The following is a 27862-nucleotide window of genomic DNA, read 5'->3' on the forward strand; positions in this document are numbered from 1 at the left end:
AAGTCAAGGGAAAAGAAAATTTAGTGGATTTAATATAAGTTTTTAAAAAATGGTAATTGAAAAAATAATGGGACTTAAGATAGACAAAGCTCCAGGACCTGACGCATTCCACCATAAAGAAATGGGTGAGGATATTGCAGATGTGTTAGTCATAATTTTGCAAAGTTCTCTAAATTCAGGAATTGTGCCTTTGAATTGGAAAATTGCAAGTGTCATTCCATTATTTAAGACAGGAGGGAGGAATAAACCAGGGAACTACAGATCTATCAGTTTAACATAATTTGTGGGGAGCACTTGGATAAGTATCAGCTGATCAAAGAAAGTCAGCATGGATTTGTGAAGGGTGGATAATGTCTGATTAATCTAGTTGAATTTTTTGAGGAGGTCACTAGCATGGTGGATGGGAGAGTGTCTATGGATGTTGTCTATATGGACTTCCAGAACACATTTCCGCACAAGAAATTATTGGCAAAAATGAAAGCATACGGCATTGGAGGTAACCTTGTGACATGGGTTGGTAATTGGTTGGGAGGCAGGAAACCGTGAGTAGGACTAAAGGGAACATTCTCTGATTGGTTGGGAAGTGATGTTCCCCAGGGTTTCGTACTGGGGCCTTAGCTTTTCACCAAATATATATATATATTGAAATAGGTTTGTAGGTGACACTGAAGGCACAGTAAGTTGTGTATATGGGAGTAGGAAGCTACAAAGGAACATAGACAGACTGAGTGAGTGGGGAAAACTGTGACTGATGGAAGTTTAATGTGGGGAAGTGTGAGGTCATCCACTTTGGATCAAAGAAAGACAAGTCAGAATAATTTCTTAATGATGGAATGATGGAAGACTGGGAGCTGTGGATAAGAGAAGGGATATAGGAGTCCAGATACAGAAAGCACAGGTACAAAAAGGCTAATGCAATGTTGACCTTTATCTCAATTGGTTGGAATAAAAAAGTGAGGAAGAGCTGTTTCAGCTGTACAGAACCTTGGTCAGACCCCAACTAGAATACCACGTTCAGTTTTGGACACCAAACCTCAGGAAAGATACACTGGCCTTGAAGGGGCTGAATGGCCTACTCCTATACCTATTCGTTACACACTGCATATTGGCACATATCCCTCATTGGTAAATGGCTGACAGTCATTCTTCCCTCGTTTTTCCTAACCTCTCAATTCTACTGGTATTTCCTGCCTTCTGCAATCTATAGGCCTTTAAAACTTAAGCTTGATGTCATCAAATTACTGTTAACTGCCTTATGTTGAAATCTGTCCTTGGTGTCCATTTTAACTTTTGGATGGCCGACCGGTGCAGTGCACCAGCAGCCCGACTATTCCGGCAGCCTCATTTAAATAAAACCAGCGAGCAGCCCGCCCCAAACAGGCGTCCTGATGCAGCTCGCCGGATTCAGGCCAGCGCAATATTGTCTGGCTCAGCAGCTGTCTGGCTGTCAGTATGCTAAATGTTGGGGGGGGTGGTCATGATCATGGGCAGAGGTAGCCCAGGGTGGCAGTAAGGTAAGTCCGGTGGGGGCGGTGTTGGGGTCACGATCATGGGTGGGCTAGCCCAGGGTGGCAGTGGCCCAGATTATTTTTGTGCGGCCCGTAGAAGCTCTGCTGCTTCTCTTGGCTCCATGGAAACAATTTAAAGCTTACCCTGTTCGGCTGTATCACCAGTAAATCTGATCAGAGAGTACACAGCGCACACGCTGACCAGTTCTGACTTAAAATGGCAATCGGGGTCTTATATACATCATAATTTGCATATTAAAAGAGGCCTACTGCCTGAAACAGGCGGATGCTTCAACCACCCATTGGTAGGCCCCTATATAAGTGGCAGCAGGCACAGCATTGGCATTAACGGGGCAGTAACTCTACTGACTCCATTTTGAGGTCGTTACCACCCTGTTAAGGCTGATTTTTTCACCTTAATGGCGACCCCCTACCCTTTTCAACATACGTGGTGATCTACACTATAGGCTTTCACTTAGTCTTGTCAATTTAAAAGTAGCGTACTGTAGGCTGCTTGAATCTCAAGAGATGGCTAACTTTATCATAAGTAACACTGGACACCTCTGGATCATGTTGGTTGCTCTATTAGTAATCTTTAATTTAGTGGGGATTCCACTCATCAGGGTTCAGCATGTTTCTACATTTCCACATTTTGGGTATAATTTGCCACTTCACTGCCTGGGTGGTAATGCAGCGGCCCATTATAGAACCCGCCCGACTTTCAGCCCATTGATTTCAATTGGTTGAAAAAATGGGAGGATTCTAGATTGGGTGAGTGATCCACTCTGGGAGGTCATCATCCAGGTGGTGAAGATGAAAATCGCCCCCTTTCCATCAGGAAACACATCCAGGTTTGGTATAGCATGGGTTAAAAGCTCCTCCTACCGTACTGATGTGACATTTCCTACACCAGTTATTGCTGTGGCCTCTTTGAGCAAGTAAGCTCTAACAACTGCAAATGCTTTACACTTACAAATCAAATCAGTACAAGATAGTTAATTCAATGGGTTACGGTCTTATTTTTCACACTGGCGATTTTCAATCAATATAGGCAACTATTGTTAGCTTTGTGTGTCTGATATAAATCCTTAATTTCTGCCACCACAAATAATTGTGTGACCAATTGAATGATTCATTAACTAGCAGAAAACCTGTAAAACTTACAAAACAACAGTTAAGGCCAAATGATTTGTTAATAGTCATCAACATAATTTTGGTGATTGAGAAAATATTTGCAAAAAAAATCATCTCACCAAAGCAAATTCATGTGAAATTCTTCCATCTGGAGGCAACTTGGCACCAAATCCTAATGCTGGGAACATCTTGTCACTGTCATAGTCCTGAATGATTTCTCCTACGGCTTTCAGTGCCATGGCATAAGTATTAAGTTGATAAGGGTTCATGTAATGGAGAGAGGTTGGTTGAGCAGGGTGACCTGTAATAAAAATAATTTGAAAATATAACGAACAAAAATGCAGATCAGACAAAAAGTAATATTGAAAGTCTAGCTGTATTAAACTTGCCAACATTTTTGTGTCAATATATCAGCTGCAGATAAATTTAGCAGAGAGAGCAGAAATAAGCTAATTACAAAAGGAATGAAGAGGTTAGATTGTTTTTTTAATTTAATTTAATTTTTTTACACAGAGGATTGTTAGGACAAGGACAATGGTGGAAGCAGAATCCATAAAGGCTTTTAAAAGGAAAATGGATAAATATTTCAGAAGAAAAATTGAAAAGGACAAGGAAATTTAGATTAAATAAATAATTTTCAGAGAATCGACAGAGACACGATGGTCCGAATGGCCTCCTTCTCTGCTGTTAATTCTACAGACCTCGAAATATTTTCAGTATGCATTGTGAAGATCATATACCATTACATTATCCCACTGCAGGTTAGGTCTTAAAGTTAAAAAAAAAATTAAAAGTGAACGTAAAGCAACATTGCATATTACACAGAGAATAATGACATTGACACTCGTACTGTGATTTTCTACTGCACCATTACAAAATTCATGGTATGATCACTGAGAATTTGGATAACTTAATTTGATCCTCTCTCTGTGTGAACTGCATTACTCTATTACTTGAAGTAGCTATAGGCTACAGCTGCTTGTGGAGCTTCAGGATAAACAATAAGAAATATTTCAAATTGAATTATTTCCTGCAGCAACAAACCAGAGGCAAAATGAATCTGAACAACTTCAACAAATAATGACCCAAGTCAAACATCGGTTGACTTATTAGATTTGGATTCCAGACAGTTCTTTGTGTATTCTCCCTTTATGACTCAGAAATCAATTTACTTCTTTTAAAAATGCAAAGACCTGGACTAATATTCCAAAGAACGCAAGTTCAAATCCCACCATGACAGTTGGAAAATTTGAATTCAGTTTTAAAAATCTGGAAATAAATAGCTGGTATCAGTAAAATTGATCATGAAGCTGTCGAACTGTTGTAAAAACCCAACTGGTTCACTAATGTCCTTGGGGAAGGAAACCTGCCTTCCTTACTCGGTCTCGCCCACATGTAACTCCAGTCTCACACCAATGTGGTTGACTCTTAACTTCCCTCTGAAGTAGCCTAGAAAGTCACTCAGTTGTATCAAACTGCTACAAAGAATAACACCCTACCTAAAAGCACCACAAAGACTGCAGCGGTTCAAAACGAAGAACCACCAATACCTTCTTAGGGCAGCTAGGGACGGGCAATGAATTCTGGCCTTGCCACCTTGCCCACATTCCATGAATGGAATAAAAAAATGACAAAGCTCTATTTTAACTTCCCAGTGCCTTAGCTTAACTAAGAATTCATATAAAATATTGCTGTACTTTATCTTTTTGTATGATGTAGGATAGAGACCCACTTCTATCACACAAATATTTTATCCTTTTACTTCAACATAAGATTAGATTTTTCACCCATTCATAGTGAACAGGTGGAAAATTTAGCCCATTGCAACTGCAAGGCATCCATTGTTAAATGCAAACTATTTCTATTCCAGTACCCACATTATATGTAAAGTAACTTCTCAGTGAAACAGACTTTAATAACAGCACGAGTCAACTGAAACAATTTAATTAGTTTCTATCAAGCACCTTTTGACTTCCTGAATACACAAGGGCATTTATGCAAAAGAAGAGTATTAATTAAGTGCTTTTATAAAGCTCTTAATCCTTTGGAGGCCCCAGTTTATTAAAATCTACACTGAGTATAATATTCTCAAACATTTATGCTAGCAAATTCTATTTTCCTTTTCTTTGTTCAGTGCAAACAGTTTTTAAACGCAGACGTTGAGTAGAGAATTTCACCAGGGTTTGCTCCTCTAAATGCCAGACATAGTAGGTTGCACACAGATAGATGTACTCTCGGAGCAGTTGTAGTTAAAATCACTAGAGCAATTAAAACCAGATTTCATCTGATTCTAATTAGGTAAACAGAATAACAACTGACAAGGTAAGTACACTTTTTTGGAAAAAACCTGTAACCTATTTAATTTGCTGAGTATATTTCTGTATTTCCCAAAGAAAAATAGTGATTCATAATTAACTTTTATTTTTTGATCAGTTCATAATTTTCTAACAATAAAACATTTGGAGGGCTAAATTCGGTTGATTTGCGCCTCCAGTTAGCAAATCAACTAGCTCCTGGGCGCGGTGCTGTTAACACCTCCCGTGAAATTCAGTGATGACGTAATTGCCGTGCGCAGCGCCCCGCTCGCACCCTGGCTGTAATATTGGGTGGCGCCCCCCGACTTACCGCTGGACGCTATGTCCGCCGGGGTCGGGGGGGCCTACCCGCGGCCAGGGTGGCGCTAGTTAAAGGGGAGGTGGCGGGCGGCCATTTTTGTTGCTGGCCACCTGCCAGCACCTGCTCCCGTTGCTGTCCCCGGCCCCCATGAAGCCTCCCCACCCACGGGGTGCCAGCTGCTCTCTGTGAGCCTGGCACTCCAAGTGCCGGGCTCGTTTGCTGGCACTCCCGATCCCTGGTGGCCCAGCTGGGCGCCGGGACGCGCTGCTCCAGGCCCCTCCCCTTTAATAAGGGGAGGAAGGCCTGCAGTGCCGCGGTGCGACATGCCGCAACACCATGCACTGTGGTACATAGTGCCGCGATTTTGGCTCGCAGTGCCCCAAGAGGGACGAGGGTCGCTTCCAGTGGGCGCCCCTCCTCCCTCTCGGGGTGCTACCTGGGAAAATCGGCTGCGGGGGTGCTAACTTTTTCGGGGCGCCCCCACCCAATTTTTACCCCTTGGTTTATTGGGGTGGGGATACTGGCACTTTTTTTTAAAATCCAAGGTTTCAGACTTTTGGGTTGCTGGCAATGTGAATACCCAGCTAATGTTGTTGGGTGGTACTTACCTAACAGGTTTTACTGAAATCTTCACCACAATTGTGCTGATTCTTTTTTTCTTTTCTCCTAAACAAGTGACTCCTTGTTGGGATACAGTTCCACAGCACTGGTCACCCTCACTTACCTCACCAATGTGGCCATTATTCATGTACTTGACAACAAGTATTGGCAGGACAGTTGACCATGGGGAGGTAGAAATCTCAGCCTAGCTCAATCCTGTCAACACCCGAAGTCCGTAAATGCACATTTAGAGTGTGGGTCGCCAGATAGGAATCAAGAGTGGGGACTCTGAGCAACTTCTTAGCCCAAAGACTAGTTGTAACACCTCTATGATCACCCCAGTTGAGATCAGCTAACTGAATGCCAAATGCCCCTATTTCAGAAGGTCATCAATCATCCTCAGGCCTATTTTGAGAAACTACGGTATTGGTGGAGACAGAACTAGTCTGAACCTGAGTCAGTGTATAAGAGAAAAAGAGAAAATCGACCCTACCTCTCCACACATTTTAATGAAAATGCTATCCTGTGTCTGATCGAGGTCAACGTGATGAGTGCCTTAATCATACCGCCCGGATCTGTGCCTGTCTTTCCAATCATTGAAAACTCAACTGAATCACTACTTTTGGACTTGAAGGATCTTCTCAGTGATCTCGGTGATCTGTATCATGAGCTTTTAGTTAACATTGTTCAGGTTTGTCACCAGTCTCCTGACCAACATAGAATTGTCTCCATGATGGACATAACCAAACATGATTGGGCTCCAACATGGTTTCCTTTAATTTTCTAGCAGTCAACCACAATCTTGGAACTCCACTACTTTCATTCACTAAACAAATAAGCAAAAGTTACCAATCAGACCACCATTGCAAAAAAAAAGCCAATAAAATCGCTCAAAAATGTTTTTACAAGCATTTTGAGTGGCTGTTTTGGTTACACAGAGCCCCTACCATATAAAGCTATAAAGCTAAAAATAACAATCAATTTAGCAAAATATAACTAAGATCAATCAATCTTACCCATGGTGAGAAATCTCTTCCATAATTTCTCTCATCATAGACCACTCTTTTCTTTGGGGCCCTGGGACTTGGCTTAGTAATCTGGGACTTTTTTACCTATTTTTATTGGGCCTCTGCAGGTGCACAAGTTCCCTGTCCCTCACTGCCAGATTTTCTGGCATCTGTGAATGCATGTCAAATTAGGCCCCCCGTTGAGGTTTTCTGCATCAGTTGCACGTGCTGACTAGCCTCCTTCCAGTCCGAGCAGAATTTATGGCCGGAACTTTGCCAATGCTCAGTGGACAGGAGTCGTGGCGGGTTGGCAGTAAAATGTGAATTGATTGACACTGGGTCAGGAACCCGCTGTCAAATCGCGCACACTTGCCTTTCCTGATGCCAGGTCTGCCAGCTCTGAGCAGACCCGACAGGCAGTGGCGGGGGAGCCAATTTAAATGATTAGTGGCTCATTTACAGCCACTTAACAATGGTTTTAAACTTACCTTTTGAATTTGACAGCTCGCCCACGGGTTTCACACTGTTGCTAGACCATGTCTGTGAAGCTAAGGTGGGAGGTCAGTGATCATTGAATCAGCTGATGAGTTGACAGCTTGAAATATCAAGTAAAAGCACCCACAGAGATATCTTCCCTCAGCCACAAGCTCTTCCTCATTGCATTTCCACAACAGATTCAGGATGCTGCAAGTCTTTACACAAGTCTCCATCCAGTCTGACCTCATTACCTCTCTCACCATTGATAGATTGCTTCTGTCATCTCTATTTCACCTGCCATCTATTCCATCAGCATGGGTGCCCTTTATACTCTCTCACCTTGGTCCTCAGAATCCCACCACCATCAGCCCCAACACCAGCAGCACCAGCAACACCAATAACAACACCAACCTTCTCCGAAATCAACTGATGCTGCACAGGAGAGGGCATCAGCACCCGACGATATTGCTGCCTGGGAGGCCAGGGATGACCTCACCATGGCCGGATTTACTTCACTGGACGCTGTACACCCTGGTTGCCACGTGATGCGCCAGGTTGACACCACCCCACACAAACACCATAAAGCATCCGTACAATGCCCAAACCATTCCTTTCACACGCATCACCATTGTGGGAGTTATGTCTCACCATTCACTGCAACTCACTAAGTCACTTCCAAAAATCTATCCAAGAATGCAAAGTGTTGAAAATAAAGGTTTTAATGTTTGACAGCACATGAACAGAAACTTTACATGGACATTGCATAAAACACCTAAGTGCCCATCCTTGTGTGTTGTTAGTTGGTATAATTGCACTCGGATGAGGGTGAGTGTGAGGGGTGGCTAGTGAGGTGGGGATGTGATAATATAGATAGAGAGTGAGGGATGGGTGGAGGTCCAAGGTAAGTTGGTGTGAGTAAGGATGTGAAGGAGTAGGGTAAGGAAGGCAGAGTGATGGGGATGTGATGAGAGGCACAGCAGGATGAGGTTGAGTGTGGCTTTGTACTAACGTTTCGTGATCTACTGAGATCATTGAAACATTTGTGGCACTGCACCCAGGACCTCCTGACCACATCCCTGCTTGTGCCCTCCTCTGCAATGTGCAACCAGGCTGTGTTGATCTCCTGGGGAGGTCTCTTCCGCCCATGGGAAGGGAAGAAGATCTCCCTGCGTGCTGTGTCATGGGAGAGCCTGGGTGCAGCCGTGCACCTCTGTTGCAGTGATTGTCAGTATTTGCAGCAACTCAATGCTGTAGAACACTGACAGCACAAATGTCAAATCAATTTGGACATGGTCCTTTTAAGAAAGCTGGCTGATGACGCGTCATCAAATAACGTCACCAGACCCGCTTCCTCAATTGGCCAGGAAACACGCTGGGCGGGCTTAACGAGCCCAATCAAGGGAAATCCATTTCGGACAGCAGGATGGAGCCAGCAGCGGAGTCAGGAGCCGCCACCGACGTCGCCCGCCACGGACTTGCTGAGATCAGCAAAATCACGGCCCCCATTCCATGAACCCTCACAGCTCGTTCCCGGAACTCCTTGTTGTTTTCATGATGTGATCCTAGGCCTCTGCCATGTTTGCATAGGCTGGTCCTGAGCCTCTCCCTGCATGCAGAGCTGGGTGTAATTTAGGCACCCGTGCGGTTTTCTCTTCCTGGCACCTTTGGTATCAATGCCTTTTCCCAGTGCCCTCCCTGCTCTTGCACCCACCCCCCCCCCACCCCCCAATCTGGTTCCAGGTGCTCTACATATGCCAGTAAACTGCTACCAACACATGACAAAGTGGCCTTTGCCCGCCCCATCATCCACAAGGCTTAAATGCTTTGATTCTGACCCTGGACATTGTGGCCAGAGTGAGCCAGTCAACCAGACCTGGACGATCACAAATGACCACCTGTTCAGGTGCTGGTTAATGGAGACTTGTCAATGGAAAACTTTCCCTGGCAGTGGTACAGCAGTGATAACGTCAACAAGAACTACACATCTGTGGGAATGGGGATAAAATCTTTTAATAAAAGATAAAATCATTACCCATATCATTTAATTCTGGTCATTATATAAAGCAGAATATCTTCCAAAATAAGATCCACTAGTACATAATTTATTTTTCTGAAGTTCATTGATATTAATGCCAGCTTCACAAAAACCTGCTTTTTTTCTACTGCACCGCAAGTATGGACTTGGAATTGCTGCATCAGAAAATAAGTTGCATGTTATTTGAGAGAGGGTCAAATGTCCCCTTCCAGTGTTTACGCGTCAGCCTCACCTCAGAGTCAGAAGGTTGTGGAATCCAACCTCACCTCAGAGCCTTGAGCATATAGTCCAGGCTGACACTGGCATTGTTTTAGATGAGGTGTTAAATCACGACCTGATCTGCCCTCCCAGGTGGTCATAAAAGATCATGTAGCATCATTTGAGGAACAGCAGGGAGGACATTCCAGCCTATATTTATCCCTCAACCTACACTACTAGGAGAGATTATCTGGTCATTTATCTCATTGCTATTTGTGGTGCCTTGCTGTGCACAATTTGGCTGCTGCGTTTCCCTACATTACAACAGCGACTACATTTTGAAAATACTTCACTGGCTGTGAAGTATCTTGGGACATTCTGAGGTTGTGAAAGGTGCTGTAGAAATGCAAGTTCTTTGTTTCTTTCTCGCATTGTCAGTTATGTTGAACTGTTGCCAGTGGAACAAAATATATAGACCACATTTATTAGCAGCAACGTGTCATGTGCTTTGAATTGACATTCACACCATGTGAATTGTTTGTTGATGAATGAAATTTGTGTCCCTTTATTTGCTCCAGTACAGATCTGTAAATATAATAGGCACTAAAGCTCTAAGGCAGCAAAAGACTCAGATTTTTTTCAAAATAAAAGGAAAGGATATCTGTAACACTTTTTTCTAGTCTAATGCTGATTTTCTCAGAGACCTGAGTTTGTTACGTGCAATAGAAACTGTTCATTCTTCAATGCCTTCTAGCACAAAGGGAGGTTGATAAGATTGCAATTTATTTTGATCACAAAACGTTAGGTGAACTGAAACAATGCGTTGTCATGCATGCACTGTCAAACCCGAGTACAGAATGTCAGTTTTATATAATAGCTTTTTGATAGAGCCCTTAATAATAACATCTTTAGAACTCTTTAAATTGTAAAATTAGAAAATGGGTTGATCTACTGTACTGAAATACTGCTTTCCTATATTAAATATTAATTTGAAAATGATCAGCAGGTCATGCAGCATCTGGGGGAATAGGAAAAAGGTTAGGTGAACGTTTTAGGTCTAGGACCCTTCGTCAGATGAACCTAATCTTTTTATAACCTTTAACATAACCTATTTCCTTTCTCTACAGATGCTGCCTTACCTGCTAAGTGTTTCCAGCATGTTCTGTTTTTATTTCAAATTCTAGCCTCTACAGTATTTTGTTTTTTGTTAAATATTATTGTGCTGCCTTTTTGTATGTCAATTTAAACATTTTTTTTTCCACTGTGGAGACACCTGTCACAATATTAATGATATATGTGAAAGGAACATCAATATGTAATAATTCTGTGGATAACTAAGGAAAACATCATATTTTGACAATGCTCTGCTAATTTATTGTCTGATCACCAATGGTGGTGCTGGCACTGAACAGGCATTGGGGGACTGAAAAATCAGACCCACGATGCACCCACACTTCCTCTTCTCTTCATGGCTATGGCCAAAAGATCACCCCCAAGAGGGGAAGCCATGTGATATAAGCAACGTTTTCATCTGTGCCAAATGGAGGAAATTTTGTCTTTATCACGCGAGCAGAGTTTCAAAAATAGTCAGAGTTAAAATGGAAGCTGCCTGTCCTGACCAAATTTCAAAATGAAGGTCAGAATCCAGGTCAAGTTGTTTAGTCTATAAATTAGTTTGGATACTAAGGCTTTGTTTTACATAGAACTACATAAAATATACAGCACAGAAACAGGCCATTCAGCCCAACCAGTCCATGCCGGTATTTATGTTCCACTCGAGCCTCCTCCCGTCCTTCCTCACCTAACTATCAGCATAACCCTCTATTCCCTTCTCCCTCATATGCTTATCTAGCTTCCCCTTAATTGGATGTATACTATTCACCACAACTGCTCCATGTGGTACCGAGTTCCACATTCTCACCACTCTCTTTGTAAAGAAGTTTCTTCTGAATTCCCTATTTGATCCCTTGGTGACTAGCTTACATTGATGGATTCTAGTTTTGCTCTTCCCCACAAGTGGAAACGCCCTCTCTCTGTCTACTCTATCAAAACCTTTCATGATTTTAAAGACCTCTATTAGGTCACCCCTCAATTCTGCTATCATCCTTGTAAATCTTTTTTGCATCCTCCCGAGTACCTCTATATCCTTTTTATAATATGGGGACCAGAACTGTACACAGTACTCCAAGTGTGGTCTAATCAAGGTTTGATACAAGTTTGGCATAACTTCTCTACTTTTCAATTCTATTCCTCCAGAAATAAACCTTGGTATTTACGGTCTTATTGACCTGCGTCACAACGTTTAGTGATATGTGTATTTGTACTGTCAGATCCCTTTACTCCTCTATCCTATTTAGATTCTTATTTTCCAAGTAATATGTGACCTGCTTATTTTTTTTTACCAAAACGTACTAACTCACACATATCTATCATGAAATTAATTTGCCAATTATATGTCCATTCTTCAAGTTTTATTAATGTCTTCTTATAATTTGTTGCAGTCCCTCCTGATTTGGTGTCGTCCACAAATTTAGAAATTGTGCTTTTGATTCCAAAGTCTAAATTGTTAATATAAATTGTGAACAACAGTGATCCCAGCACTGATCCTTGTGAGACCCCACTTCCCACCTTCTGCCACTCTGAATAGCTACCTTTTACTCCAACTCTCTGCTTTCTGTCTTTCAGCCAGCAAGCTAATTCTGTTACAACAACACAAAAGCAAAATACTGTGGATGCTGGAAATCTGAAATAAAAACAGAAAATGCTGGAAATACTCAGCAGGTCAGGCAGCATCAGTAGAGAGACAAGCAGAGTTAATGTTTCAGGTCAATGACCCTTCATCAGAACTGCTAATTCTGCTAATTGTCCCATGACTCCACATGCTCTGACCTTATTCATTAATCTATTATGTGGTACCTTATCGAAGGCTTTTGGAAATCTAGCTATATTACATTTACTGCATTACCCTTGTCTACTCTCTTCTCTGTCACCTCCTCATAGAATTCAATGAGGTTGATCAAGCAAGACTTTCCCTTTTAAAATCCATGTTGACTATTCGTTATTATATTTTTGGTTTCCAGATGTTTTTCTATTTTTTCCTTTAGTAGGGATTCTATTATTTTTCCAACTACCCACTAGCTGACTGGTCCAGTGTTCTCTGGACATGTTCCATCTCCCTTCTTAAATATAGGTATAACGTTAGCTATCTGGCATTGCACCTTTTTCTAATGATTTATTAATTATGTGTAGTAATGCCTCCGCTATCTCTCCCCTAGATTCTTTTAAAATGCGTGGATGCAATCCGTCTGGACCGGGGTTTTATGCTCCTTGGGTTTGAGTAGTTTATTTAATATTTCTCCTCCTTTTATTTTAAATGTGGTAATAGCATTTCTGCATTTTAGGTGTTAATTAACAATTCCTGGGTTATCAGACAATTAATGAACACCTGCATCAGTCATTTTATGCGATAGGACCCTTCATAGAAACATAGAAGATAGGAGCAGGAGTAGGCCATTTGGCCCCTCGAGCCTGCTCCGCCATTCAATGAGATCATGGCTGATCATCCAAACTCAGTACCCGGTCCCTGCCTTCTCCCCATATCCCTTTAGCCTTAAGAAATATATCTAACTCCTTCTTGAATATATTTAATGAATTGGCCTCAACTGCCTTCTGTGGTAGAGAATGCCACAGGTTCACCACTCTCTGGGTGAAGAAATTCCTCCTCATCTCTGTCCTAAATGGCTTACCCCTTATCCTTAGACTGTGACCCCTGGTTCTGGACTCCCACGCCATCGGGAACATCCTTCCTGCATCTAGTCTGTCTAGTCCTGTTAGAATTTTATAAGTTTCAATGAGATCCCCTCTCATTCTTCTAAACTCCAGCGCGTATAAGCCCAATCGACCCAATCTCTCCTCATACGTCATTCCTGCCATCCCAAGCATCAGTCTGGTGAATCTTCGCTGCACTCCCTCCATGGCAAGAACATCCTTCCTCAGATAAGGCGACCAAAACTGCACACAATACTCAAGGTGTGGTCTCACCAAGGCCCTGTACAACTGCAGCAAGACATCCTTGTTCCTGTACTCGAATCCTCTCGCTACGAAGGCCAACATACCATTTGCCTTCTTAACCACCTGCTGCACCTGCATGCTTACCTTCAGCGACTGGTGCACAAGGACACCCAGGTCTCGTTGCACTTCCCCTTCTCCCAATCTATTGCCGTTCAGATAATAATCTGCCTTCCTGTTTTTGCCACCAAAGTGGATAACCTCGCATTTATCCACATTATACTGCATCTGCCATACATCTGCCCAATCACCCAACCTGTCCAAATCATACTGGAGTTTCTCTGCATCCTCCTCACAGCACACACACCCACCCAGCTTTGTGTCATCTGCAAATTTGGAGATATTACATCTAGTTCCCTCGTCTAGATCATTAATATATATTGTGAATAGCTGGGGTCCTAGCACTGATCCCTGCGGTACCCCACTAGTCACTGCCTGCCACTCGGAAAAAGAGCCGTTTATTCCAACTCTTTGCTTCCTGTCTGCCAGCCAGTTCCCAATCCAAGTCAGTACCTTGCCCCCAATCCCATGTGCTTTAACTTTACACGCTAATCTCTTATGCGGGACCTTATCGAAAGCCTTCTGAAAGTCCAAATACACCACATCCACTGGTTCTCCCTTATCTATTGTACCAGTTACATCCTCAAAAAATTCCAGTAGATTAGTCAAGCATGATTTACCTTTTGTAAATCCATGTTGACTTTGTCCGATCCTGTCACTGTTTTTCAAGTGCTCTGCTATTACATCTTTTATAATGGACTCTAGCATTTTCCCCAGTACCGATGTCAGGCTCGTTTTCTCTCTACCATCTTTTTTGAATAGTGGGGTTACATTAGCTACCCTCCAATCCATGGGAACTGTTCCAGAATCTATAGAATTTTGGAAGATGACCATCAATGCATCTACTATTTCTAGGGCCACTTCCTTAAGTACCCTAGGATGTAGATTATCAGGCCCTGGGGATTTATCGGCCTTCAATCCCGTCAATTTCCTTAACACCATTTCCCTACAAATACTGATATCATTCAGTTCCTCCCTCTCATTAGACCCTATATTCCCCGACATCTCTGGGAGGTTATTTGTGTCCTCCTTTGTGAAGACAGAACCAAAGTATGTATTTAATTGGTCTGCCATGTCTTTGTTCCCAATTATAAATTCCCCTGGTTCTGACTGCAAGGGACCTACGCTTGACTTCACCAATCTTTTTCTCTTCACATAGCTATAGAAGCTTTTACAGTCAGTTTTTATGTTCCTTGCAAGCTTACTCTCATGCTCTATTTTCCCCCTTCTTAATTAATCCCTTTGTCCTCCTTTGCTGAATCCTAAACTGCTCATTATGTTTCAAACCTTGGTTGATTGACAGCTCTCTCTCCAGGAGACTTTGGTGTGAAATATATACTAGAGATTTCTCCCAACATCTAGAATTCAATCTGGAATACTGAACTTAATGGATTAGTCGTTCACACTTTACATCTACAGAAGACTTTCATCCAGGAGTCCTGTCACTTATCAAGATGTGCACGAAATACAATATAAAAAACTATCTGTAATCCCTACAGGACTGATCCTCTTTTTTTTTGCGGTGAGTATGATGGTATACTCTGAGAGTACGCCGTCATACCACCTTTGAAATCCACCGCAAGTTTGGGATTTCCGCACATGCACTAAATCCGAAAACTTAATTGCTGGTGCAGAGTTGCGTTTAATTGCCACCAACTGGCCAGCAACGGAAATTTTATAGAAAATCAACACTAATCCAAGTGCTTGTTATTGTAACTTAAGTATTGGTTATATCTTAAAATCCAACGCCTGGCATTGACTACAAAACTTGGTATGTTTGATCCTGTTTTAGCTTAATTTACCCTCTTGAGATGTGATGACCACCACTGCATGCCATACTTCCGAATGGGCTTGTACAATGTCTGTAATTTGTTCTGACTTGCAATTCAATACCCAATTCATCTTATTAATAACTGCTCTACATGGATCATTTGTCATATCTATTATCAATAGTCACTCCCAAAGCCTTTTCCTTTTCCGCCCCTGCCAGTGAAGACCTTTTTCTCTTGCACACAATTATTGTTATATGTTCCTAAATGCATTACCCTTCATATAATGGTGATCATCTTCTGTATTCACAGAATCACAGAATCACAGAAACCCCACAGTGCAGATAGAGGCCATTTCGGCCCATCGAGCCTGCACCGACACATATCCCACCCGATCCCCTACACCCCTACACCCCTACACCAATACATATCCCACCCTATCCCCATAACCCCACGTATTTAATCCCCCCTAACACTAAGGGTCAATTTTTTATCATATTAAGCACCTGCTCCCCAGAAACATCAACAAGCAGAGATCTGAACCCACAACAGCATGACATGCCCTAATGCGAATGACAAGCATCAAGGGGGCTGGCAGCCTGCACATGAGCTGTGCATAAGACTCATTAGGCCCCTTACTTCAATGTATATAAGGCAGCTGGCACTATAACAAAAGGGGTTGGGAGGATTCAGGAAAGAGTAAATTTAGAAGCAGCAAGGGAAATGTCAAGGCTCCAGAGCAGATTTCTGGGTAAAAATAACCAGCGTGGGTCAGGAAGGGACAGAGAGAGTAACAAAAGTAATAGGGCATCAGTGACTAAGGTGACATCAGGGAAAAATAGAAAAAAGTCAAAGCTAAAGGCACTATATCTGAGTGCGCAAAGCATTCACAACAAAATAGATGAATTAATAGCATAGACAGATATTAATAGGTTTGATCTAATAGCCATTACGGAGACGTGGTTGCAAAGTGACCAAGGTTGGAAACTAAATATTCCAGGATACTTACATTTTAGAAGAGATAGGCAAAATGGAAAAGGAGGAGGGGTAGCCCTGATAATAAAGGATGGGATAAAGACAGTAGAGAGAAAGGATCTTAGCTCCGAAAATCAAGAAGTAGAATCAGTTTGGGTGGAGTTAAGAAACAGCAACAGGCAGAAAACATTTGTGGGGGTTGTTTACAACTGCTGTTGGGGGCTTATAATGTAGGGCAGAGTATAAATCAGGAAATTAGAGGCGCATATAACAAGGGTAATACAGTAATCATGCGGGACTTTAACCTACATATAGACTGGGCAAACCAAATTTGCAGTAATAGTGTGGAGGACGAATTCATGGAATGTAAGCAAGATAGTTTTCTAGATCAGTATGTGAGGAACCAACTTGAGGAACAGACTATTTTAGATCTAGTATTGTGCAATGAGAAAGGGTTCATTAATAACCTGTAGTAAAGGGACCATAATATGATAGAATTTGATATTGAGTTTGAAAGTGATTTAGTTAAATCTGAAACTAGGGTCTTAAATCTAAATAAATTACATAGGTATGAGGGACGAGTTGTCTAAGGTAGATTGGGAAACTACGTTAAAAGGTATGATGGTAGATAAGCAATGGCTAGCATTTAAAGAATTAATACATAATTTACAACAAATATACATTCCTTTAAGGTACAAAAATCCCACAGAAAAAGTGGTCCAACCGTGGCTAACAATAAAAGTTAAAGATAGTATTAGAGCAAAAGAAAAGGCTTATAATGTTGCCAAAGAGAGTAGTAAGTCTGAGGATTGGGAGGATTTTAGAATTCAGCAAAGGAGGACCAAGAAATTGATAAGGAAAGAGAAAAAAGAATGAGAGAGTAAATTAGCAAGAGACATAAAAACAGATTGTAAATTTTCTATAGGTGTGTAAATAGGAAGAGATTAGTGAAAGTAAATGTGGGCCCATTAGAGGTACACACAGGTGAAATTATAATGGGCAATAAGGAAATGGCAAAGACAGTAAACAAAAACTTTGGGGGGCGAAATTCGGTTACACCCCGTTTGGGGGCGGTAACTGAAATAGCGCCTCACATTTAGTGCCCGGGGCGGGAGTACTGCCCCGGCTGCTAAATTGGGTTTACTGCGGCAGCAAGGAAGTGGAGCGCTATCTTGGGTGCTTCACTTCCTCTCGGGGCGGTGCGTGGGGCGCAAAGCATGGTAGCGCTGGAGCGGCCGCTCCATGTGGTGCTGACGCATTTCAGTGCCCCTCCCACTCTGCATGCCGGTACCGAGATGTGGTGCTGGACGGTGCAATGGTGGCCACGGCCCATGCCAAGGGCCGCCACAAGGGGCCGCCCTGGAGATCAGCCAAAATAAAAAAGGGACTGAGTGTAACGTATCCAAGTTTGCTGATGATACAATGTTAGGTGGGAAAGTAAGCTGTGAGGAGGACGCAAAGAGGCTGCAGAGAGACATAGACAGGTTGACTGAGTGGGCAAGAACAAGGCAAATGGATTACAATGTGGGGATGTGTGAAGTTATCCACTTTGGTAGGAAAAACAGAAAAGCAGAATATTTTTGAATGGAGAGAGATTGGGAAATGTTTGCATTCAGAGGGACCTGGGCATCCTTGTACACGAATCACAGAAAGTTAACATGCAGGTACAGCAAGCAAATGGTATGTTAGCTTTTGTTACAAAGGGATTAGAGTACAAGAGTAAAGAAGTCTTACTACAGTACAATTATACAGGGCATTGGTGAGACCACACCTGAAGTACTGTGTACAGTTCTGGTCTCCTTTCCTAAGGAAAGACATACTTGCCTTAGAGAGAGTGCATTGAAGGTTTGCTAGACTGGTCCATGGGATGAGGGGATTGCCCTATGAGGAGAGATTGAGTAGACTAGGTCTATATCCCTTAAAGTTTAGAAGAATGAGGGGTGATCTAATTGAAACATATAAAATTCTTAAGGGGCTTGACAGGGTTAATGCTGAGAAATTTTTCCCCTAGCTGGGGAATCTAGAACACGGCGTCACAGACTCAGAATAAGGGGTCGGCCATTTAGGACTGAGATGAGGAGAAATTTCTTCACTCAGAGGGTGGTGAATCTTTGGAATTCTCCACCCCAGAGAGCTGTGGATGCTCAGTCGTTGAGTACATTCAAGACAAAGGTCGATAAATTTTTGAGAACGAAGGGAATTAAGGGATACGGGGATAGTGCGGGAAGGTGGAGTTGAGGTAGAAGATCAGCCATGATCTTGTTGAAGGGCCAAATGGCCTACTCCTGCTCCTATTTCTTATGTTCTTATGTAATGCAGCTGGGGTATCTGAGCAGCACTCTGTCCATGCAGCACCCGTTTAGAACCAATGCTGAACCAATGTCCTTTGTCCCCATTACCTCTGGCTGGCTGTGACCCCTGCTGCGCCTCTACCGTGCCCTTCACTGGCTTCTGGTACCTGATAATGTGGCCCCAGTGCTGGCATGCTGTGAATGATAGCCCTATAGTGCCAGAAAATTATGCATGTAGGCTGATTGCTGGTTACTTGATGAGGGCAGCTCATTTCTGTGCTAGTGCATGCAGCACTGATGTGCAGAGTTGCATTGTCAACCCCAATCAATCCAAGTCTCTCTGAAGATAATCAATTGGCTTTTTAATTGTAACCTGCAAGTTGGCACAGCATTATCAGTGGCAGACAAATTGACTGCTGCCCTTAACTTTTCTGTCCATGCTCATTCCAAGCTGGCATTGTTGTATCAGCTAACGTGCTGGCCACACAACCAGAATTTCCAGTTCCTTGATTACTGAAAAACAACAGGATTGATGACACCATATGGCCATTCGGGGAGCATGTTCCTGCTTTTCTTCTGCCGCCACCACCACTTGCTCCTTCTCACTTCTACAATGTGACTCACCCTGTGCTACCTCCTTAAGATCAGTAACTGCAACCTCCTAAATGTGTATAGTTGTGCTGGTAATTGTAAATGTTGATGAAAGCAATGCAGCATGTTTTGTGGTGCTGTACTGGTGTCCTGTTCTGGGTCAGGGGCAGTGCAACCACACTGTTCCTGCAGGCCAACAATGGCAGAAAAGGAACACATAGAAACATAGAAGATAGGAGCAGGAGTAGGCCATTCGGCCCCTCGAGCCTGCTCCGCCATTCAATGAGATCATGGCTGATCATCCAAACTCAGTACCCTGTCCCTGCTTTCTCCCCATACCCCTTGATCCCTTTAGCCTTAAGAAATATATCTAACTCTTTATATTTAATGAATTGGCCTCTACTGCCTTCTATGGTAGAGAATTCCACAGGTTCACCACTCTCTGGGTGAAGAAATTCCTCCTCATCTCTGTCCTAAATGGCTTACCCCTTATCCTTAGACTGTGACCCCTGGTTCTGGACTCCCCGGCCATCGGGAACATCCTTCCTACATCTAGTCTGTCTAGTCCTGTTAGAATTTTATAAGTTTCAATGAGATCCCCTCTCATTCTTCTAAACTCCAGCGAGTATAAGCCCAATCGACCCAATCTCTCCTCATACGTCATTCCTGCCATCCCAGGTATCAGCCTGGTGAATCTTCACTGCACTCCCTCCATGGCAAGAACATCCTTCCTCAGATAAGGCAACCAAAACTGCACACAATACTCAAGATGTGGTCTCACCAAGGCCCTGTACAATTGCAGCAAGATGTTAGAATGCTGGCTGGAAGCTGCTTTGTTTTAGGTATTGAGCCTCAGGTCACTGCAGGAGCCTCTCAACTCCCAAGTTATACACAAGAGAAACTACAGGCATGTACAGTGCTCAGTAGCCTCATGGTATTGAAGCTGGAATGAATACACTAGCCTGAGACAGCTCTGAATGCACATGAAAATGAAAGCCACAAACAAAATGGCCCCGATATTTACTCTGACATATGATGGGAGTAGGGGGGTCCTAAATCACGTGGGAAGCCCGGAAATAAGTTCAGCGCGTCTGTCTGTAGCTTTTTAATGCAACCACCTCATTATCATTTTACTCCCAGGTTTGGCATCGGTTGCGCTGCAGCGGGCGTGTTGAGAACCCACATGATGTAATCTCAACTCCAGTATTTATGAGCCAATCCGAGGATGGTATTTGCAGGAGCTTGGAGTTAGAAGCAACAGAGGAAGAAAGCTCAGTATGCAATCAGGATGATCAAAGGCTGCGTCCTGCTTTAATGACGCCTCACTTGACGTGCAGCTGGGTGCAGATTGAGCAGACTTTGGCAGGGCCCTCACGGGTTCCAAAACCAAGAGGACGTCTCGGCAGTGAGAGCAGGGGTCTGCGCAGCCTGCCTCTACATCTGCTGAAGCCTCAGGGGTTGCACCACATAGGAGCGGTAGGAAAAAGAGTTGAGCTTTGTATTTGCACAAGGGGATGCGCCTGGGTGGTTTTTTTTATTTGTTTATTGGATCTGGGCATCGCTGGCAAGGCCAGCATTTATAATCTATCCCTAATTGCTCTTGAGGAGGTGGTGTGAGCCGCCTTCTTGAATCGCTGCAGTCTGCGTGGTGAAGGTACTCCCACAGTGCTGTTAGGTAGGGAGTTCCAGGATTTTGACCCAGCGACGATGAAGGATCGGCGATATACTTCTAAGTCAGGATGGTGTGTGACTTGGAGGTGGTGGTGTTCCCATTCGCCTGCTGCTCTTGTCCTTCTAGGTGGAAGGGGTCGCGGGTTTGGGAGGTGCTGTTGAAGAAGGCTTCGCGAGTTGCTGCAGTGCGTCTTGTAGATGGTACACACTGCAGCCAGGGTACACCGGTGGTGGAGGGAGTGAATGTTTAAGGTGGTGGATGGGGTGCCAATCAAGCGGGCTGCTTTGTCCTGCAGGGTGTCGAGCTTCTTGAGTGTTGTTGGAGCTGCACTCATCCAGGCAAGTGGAGAGTATTCCATCACACTCCTTACTTGTGTCTTGTAGATGGTGGAAAGACTTTGGGGAGTCAGGAGGTGAGATACTTGCTGCAGAATACCTAGCCACTGACCTGCTCTTGTTGCCACAGTATTTATGTGGCTGGTCCAGTTAAGTTTCTGGTCAATGGTGACCCCCAGGATGTTGATGGTGGGAGATTCGGCGATGGTAATGCCGCTGAATGTCATGGGGCGGTGGTTAGACTCTCGCTTGTTAGAGATAGTCATTGCCTGGCACTTGTGTGGCGCAAATGTTACCTGCCACTTATCAGCCCAAGCCTGAACATCGTCCAAGTCCTATTGCATGCGGGCATGGACTGCTTCATTATCTGAGGAGTTGTGAATGGCGCTGAACACTGTGCAGCCATCAGCGAACATCCCCATTTCTGACCTTATGTTGGAGGGAAGGTCATTGATGAAGCAGCTGAAGATGGTTGGGCCTAGGACACTGCCCTGAGGAATTCGTGCAGCGATGTGCTGGGGCTGTGATGATTGACCTCCAACCACCACAACCATCTTCCTTTGTGCTAAGTATGACTCCAGCCAGTGGAGAGTTTTCCCCTGGATTCCCATTGACTTCAGTTTTACTAGGGCTCCTTGATGCCACACTCAGTCAAATGCTGCCTTGATGTCAAGGGCAGTCACTCTCACCTCACCTCTGGAATTCAGCTCCTTTGTCCATGTTTGGACCAAGGCTGTAATGAGGTTGGGAGCCGAGTGGTTTTGGCGGAACGCAAACTGGGCCTCAGTGAGCAGGTTATTGGTGAGTAAGTGCTGCTTGATAGCACTGTTGATGATACCTTCCATCGCTTTGCTGATGATTGAGAGTAGACTGATGGGGCGGTAATTGGCCAGATTAGATTTGTCCTGCTTTTTGTGGACAGGACATACCTGGGCAGTTTTCCACATTGTCAAATAGATGCCAGTGTTGTAGCTGTACATGAATAGCTTGGCTAGAGGTGCGGCTAGTTCTGGAGCATAAGTCTTCAGCACGACAGCCAGGATGTTGTCGCGACCCATAGCCTTTGCTGTATCCAGTGCGCTCAGCATGTGTGAGAAAATCTTTGTTGTTAAGTTTCTGTTCTTTAGTTCAATCAAACAAATTTTATTCTTTTGCCACACTTTCCCGTCTTGCCCATTCTTGGTTGCTGGGTGGCAAGTCGCCTTTTAACTTGTCTGATGAGTGGGAAGACATGAATTGATGGGGAAAGGGAATGTGCAAGGGGTGGTTGGTTGTTTGCAGAACTGCTTTATATCACTGGCATGGTGGGGGGGCTGTGGGGGAGGTTGGCGGGAAGAGTGGTCATTGCATCTGCTTCTAACATCGGTGCACTGGTGCAACCTAAGTGAACCTTGCATTAACAAACGCATCCCTGGCATCCTGAGCAGCAATGTGAACAGCTGGTGCTGCATTGCCCTCATCACCTTCATCCGCCTTGTCTTCCTCATCTTTTTCCTCCTTGAAATTGTCCGAAGAAGGTCTGATCTCTGCGCTTTGTTTCTCCTGCAGGTCCAAACCTCGCTGCTGCGCAATGTTGTGCGGAGCGCAGCACACGACGACCATTGTGGAGATAATAACAAAATACTACGGATGCTGGAAATCTGAAATAACAATAGAAAATGCTGGAAGCACTCAGCAGGCCAGGCAGCATCCGTGGAGAGAGAAACAGAGTTAACGTTTCAGATCTGTGACCCTTCATCAGAACTGGAAAAGGTTGGAGATGTAACAGATATTAAGCAGGTGCAGAGACTGGGAAAGGGGGGGAGGGGAGGGGAGGAAGGAATTGAAGGAACAGTCTGTGCTAGGGTAGGAGGCAGGAGTGGTTACATTTTGCAAATAGGGATAGCAGAATCATCAACAGCTGCCTGAAAAATGGGGGCAGGGATTATAGTCTGAAATTGTTGAACTCAATGTTGACTCCAGAAGGCTGTAAAGTGCCTAATCAAAAGATGAGGTGCTGTTCCTTGAGCTTACGTTGAGCTTCATTGGAACAGTGTAAGAGGCCAAGGACAGAAAGGTCAGAGTGGGAGAGGAACGGAGAATTAAAGTGACAAGCGACTGGATCACCCTTACGGACTGAATGGAGGTGTTCCGCAAAGCAGTCACCCAATCTGCGTTTGGTCTCCCCAATATAGAGGAGACCGCATCGTGAGCAGAGAATACAGTATACTAAATTGCAAGAAGTACATGTAAATCTGGACATGCTGGTTGGTGTGTACTGAAGGGCACCTCCAGATCTGTCTACGCACCTGAAGCGCATCTTCAGCATGCTGATGGCTTGTTTGATCACACATCTGGCAGTCATATGGCATTCATTTTAGCACTGTTGGCTTCATTGTTTGGGTTTCTAACCGGTGTCATCAGCCAAGTTTGAAGTGTTCCCTAGCACCCGCTTCCAGGTCCAAAGACGTCAGGGAGCTTGGACTGCGGCAGGATGAAAGTATCATGGCAGCTCCCCAGGAATCTTGTGCACACCTGCAGAAATATCTTTTTGTGGTTGCACACCAGCTGCGCATTGCTGGAGTGGAAGTACTTGCAGTTAACGAACACTCCTGGTTGATTTGGGGGTGCTCGAATTGCCACGTGTGTGCAGTTGATGACGCTTTGCACCAGTGGGAAGCCAGCCAGAGACACAAACCCAAGTGGCCCACTCCTTCTGACTGGTGTCATCGCAGGCGAAGTTAACATAATTGCCAGCCCTGGCAAACAACCCATCAGTCACCTCTCTTATGCATTTGTGGGCTGCCGATTGGGAGATCCTGGATCTGTCTCTGGCAGAGCCCTAGAAGGATCTGGATGCTAAAACGTTGAGGGCTTGAGGGCGGTGGTGACTTTGACAGCCACTGGTAACGCGTGGCCACCAGGTCCAGCAGGCAGCAGGTTTTCTTCTAGCAGGCTGCAGATGTCTACCATCTGACGTCACAACCTGAGCATCCTGAAACACTGCTGTTCTGACATGTCAAGGAAACTCAGAACATAAGAACCTAAGGCGTAGGAGCAGGAGTATGTCATTTGGCCCCTCGAGCCTGCTCCGCCATTTAATGAGATCATGGCTGATCATCCAAATTCAGTACCCTGTTCCTGCTTTCTCCCCATATCTCATGATCCCTTTAGCCTTAAGAAATATATCTAACTCCTTCTTGAATATATTTAATGAATTGGCCTCACTGCCTTCTGTGGCAGAGAATTCCACAGGTTCACCACTCTTTGGGTGAAGAAATTCCTCCTCATCTCAGTCCAAAATGACTGTGACCCCTGGTTCTGGACTCTCCCGCCATCGGGAACATCCTTCCTGCATCTAGTCTGTCTAGTCCTGTTAGAATGTTATAAGTTTCAATGAGATCCCCTCTCATTCTTCTAAACTCTAGCGAATATAAGCCTAATCTCTCTTCATACGTCATTCCTGCCATCTCAGGTATCAGTCTGGTGAATCTTCGCTGCACTCCCTCCATGGCAAGAACATCCTTCCTCAGATAAGGCGACCAAAACTGCACACAATACTCAAGGTGTGGTCTCACCAAGGCCCTGTACAACTGCAGCAAGACATCCTTGCTCCTGTACTCGAACCCTCTCGCTATGAAGGCCAACATACCATTTGCCTCCTTAACCGCCTGCTGCATCTGCATGCTTACCTTCAGCGACTGGTGCACTAGGACACCCAGGTCTCGTTGCACTTCCCCTTCTCCCAATCTATTGCCATTCAGATAATAATCTGCCTTCCTGTTTTTGCCACCAAAGTGGATAACCTCGCATTTATCCACATTATACTGCACCTGCCATACATCTGCCCAATCAACCAACCTGTCCAAATCATACTGGAGTTTCTCTGCATCCTCCTCACAGCACACACGCCCACCCAGCTTTGTGTCATCTGCAAACTTGGAGATGTTACATCTAGTTCCCTCGTCTAGATCATGAATATATATTGTGAATAGATGGGGTCCTAGGACCGATCCCTGCGGTACCTCACTAGTCACTGCCTGCCACTCGGAAAAAGACCTGCTTATTCCAACACTTTGCTTCCTGTCTGCCAACTAGTTCTCCATCCAAGTCAGTACCTTACCCCCAATCCCATGTGCTTTAACTTTGCATGCTAATCTCTTATGCGGGACCTTATCGAAAGCCTTCTGAAAGTCCAAATCCACCACATCCACTGGTTCTTCCTTATCTATTCTACCAGTCACATCCTCAAAAAATTCCAGCAGATTAGTCAAGCATGATTTACCTTTTGTAAATCCATGTTGACTTTGTCCGATCCTGTCGCTGTTTTCCAAGTGCTCTATTACATCTTTTATGATGGACTCTAGCATTTTCCCCACTACCGATGTCAGGCTTACCGGTCTATAATTCCCCGTTTTCTCTCTACCACCTTTTTTAAATAGTGGGGTTACATTAGCTACCCTCCAATCCATGGGAACTGTTCCAGAGTCTATAGACTTTTGGAAGATGACCAGCAATGCATCTACAATTTCTAGGGCCGCTTCCTTAAGTACACTAGGATGTAGATTATCAGGCCCTGGGGATTTATCGGCCTTCAATCCTGTCAATTTCCCTAACACCATTTCCCTTGAAATACTGATTTCATTCAGCACCTCATCTTTCGATTAGGCACTTTACAGCCTTCTGGAGTCAACATTGAGTTCAACAATTTCAGACTATAACCCCTGCCCCCATTTTTCTGGCAGCTGTTGATGATTCTGCTGTCCCTATTTGCAAAATTTACTGCTGGAAGGCGGGTTGGCCATTAAACATTATAATGAGGTTGCGTGCCTCATATTTAACCTGTCTTCCAGGTTTAACCCTGGTTGTTCGGGTTTCCCGGGCCTTGGAGGGAGGTGACTATAACTGCGACCTTTGACCCATATCCCTTAATACCTTTGGTTAACAAAAAGCTGTCAATCTCAGATTTAAAATTAACAATTGATCGAGCATCAATTGCCATTTGCGGAAGAGAGTTCCAAACTTCTACCACCCTTTGTGTGTAGAAGTGTTTCCTAATTTCACTCCTGAAAGGTCTGGCTCTAGTTTTTAGACTATGCCCCCTAGTCCTAGACTCCCCAACCAGCGGAAATAGCTTCTCTCTATCTACCCTATCTGTTCTCCTTAATATCTTGAAAACTTTGATCAGATCACCCCTTAACCTTCTAAATTCTAGGGAATACAACCCTAATTTGTGTAATCTCTCCTCGTAACTTAACTCTTGAAGTCTGGGTATCATTCTGGTAAACCTACGCTGCACTCCCTCCAAGGCCAACATATCCTTCCTAAGGTGTGGTGCCCAGAACTCTCTCAGTACTCCCAGTGTGATCTAGCCAGGGTTTTGTACAGCTGCAGCATAACTTCTACCCCCTTGTATTCTAGTCCTCTAGATATAATGGCCAGCACTCCATTAGGCTTTTTGATTATTTTCTGTACCTGTTCATGACATTTTAATGATCTGTGTACCTGGACCACCACCACCACCCCCTCCCCTGTCTCTTTGGACCTCCACTGTTTTTAGCTTTTCACCATTTAGAAAGTACCCTGTTCTATCCTTTTTAGGTCCAAAGTGGATGACCTCACATTTGCTTACATTGAAATCCATTTGCCAAAGTTTTGCCCATTCACTTAATCTGTTAATATCCCTTTTAATTTATGCTTTCATCTATACTGCCTACAATGCCGCCTATCTTTGTATCATCGCCAAATTTGGATATATGACTTTCCATGCCATCATCTAAGTCATTAATAAATACTGTGAATAGTTCAGGCCCCAAAACAGATCCCTGAGAGACACCACTAGTCACATCTTGCCAATCAGAGTACCTACCCATTATCCGTACTCTGTGGGCTGGATTTTATCAATGCAGGCGAGTAGGAAGCGAGACTCCTACTTTTGGGGTTGTAGTCCCGCCTCCATCGAGTTGTGGCCAACCCACTCGATTTTCCCTTGATTGACCTTGTTGAGCCCGCCCAGCGGGCTCAGCAGGCCAATTAAGGGCCACCCGGCAACAGGTGACGTCACAGAGTGCCATTTCATCTGTCAAGAGCTTTTGACAGATGAAATATCAACGTTTGACAGCTCTTTGCAGCTGTCAAACACTGACAATTTGTACTCTAAGTTAATTCCTTCCTCTCAGGCTGATTTAGAGATCTCTCCAGAACACAAAGCAGAGGCTGCAACTTTTGACAGCTCGCGGCCATTCTGCTTTCTGTGCCGGTGAGATGAGGGACTCCCGAGACCTGAAGGAAGGAAGCCTGCATTAGTAAGTAAAGGTAAGTAAAACGTATTTAAACACTTTACACACACCAAACACACTTACCTCTGCACTCATGCACCCATCACTCACCTGAACACCGGACATCTCGAACCCTCCAAGCCCTTCAGCCGACGGTCCGCCTCGCTAACTTGGCGTGGTTTGGAGCCGTCAGGAAGCCCACACTTCAGGGATAAAAATAGGGATTAGGCCAAAAACTGCCTGTTAACTACCTGTTAACAGGCAGTTAA

At 44.1% G+C, this 27862-nt stretch overlaps 1 protein-coding gene across 3 annotated transcripts in view; it reads right to left on the bottom strand.

Moving 5' to 3' along the window:
* The window catches only part of LOC147105619 (copine-8), a 474554-nt gene that overhangs the window by 54590 nt on the left and 392102 nt on the right, over positions 1-27862 (bottom strand). For all 3 annotated transcript variants that reach the window (XM_086010162.1, XM_086010161.1, XM_086010163.1), the window contains one exon: positions 2762-2943. In XM_086010162.1, the coding sequence (XP_085866288.1) occupies positions 2762-2943 (182 nt within the window). The remainder of the gene's footprint in view (positions 1-2761; positions 2944-27862) is intronic.

The sequence above is a fragment of the Somniosus microcephalus genome, chromosome 17, assembly GCF_052327205.1.
Source record: "Somniosus microcephalus isolate GS21.2 chromosome 17, FLI_Smic_1.0, whole genome shotgun sequence".
Lineage (NCBI taxonomy): Eukaryota > Metazoa > Chordata > Chondrichthyes > Squaliformes > Somniosidae > Somniosus > Somniosus microcephalus.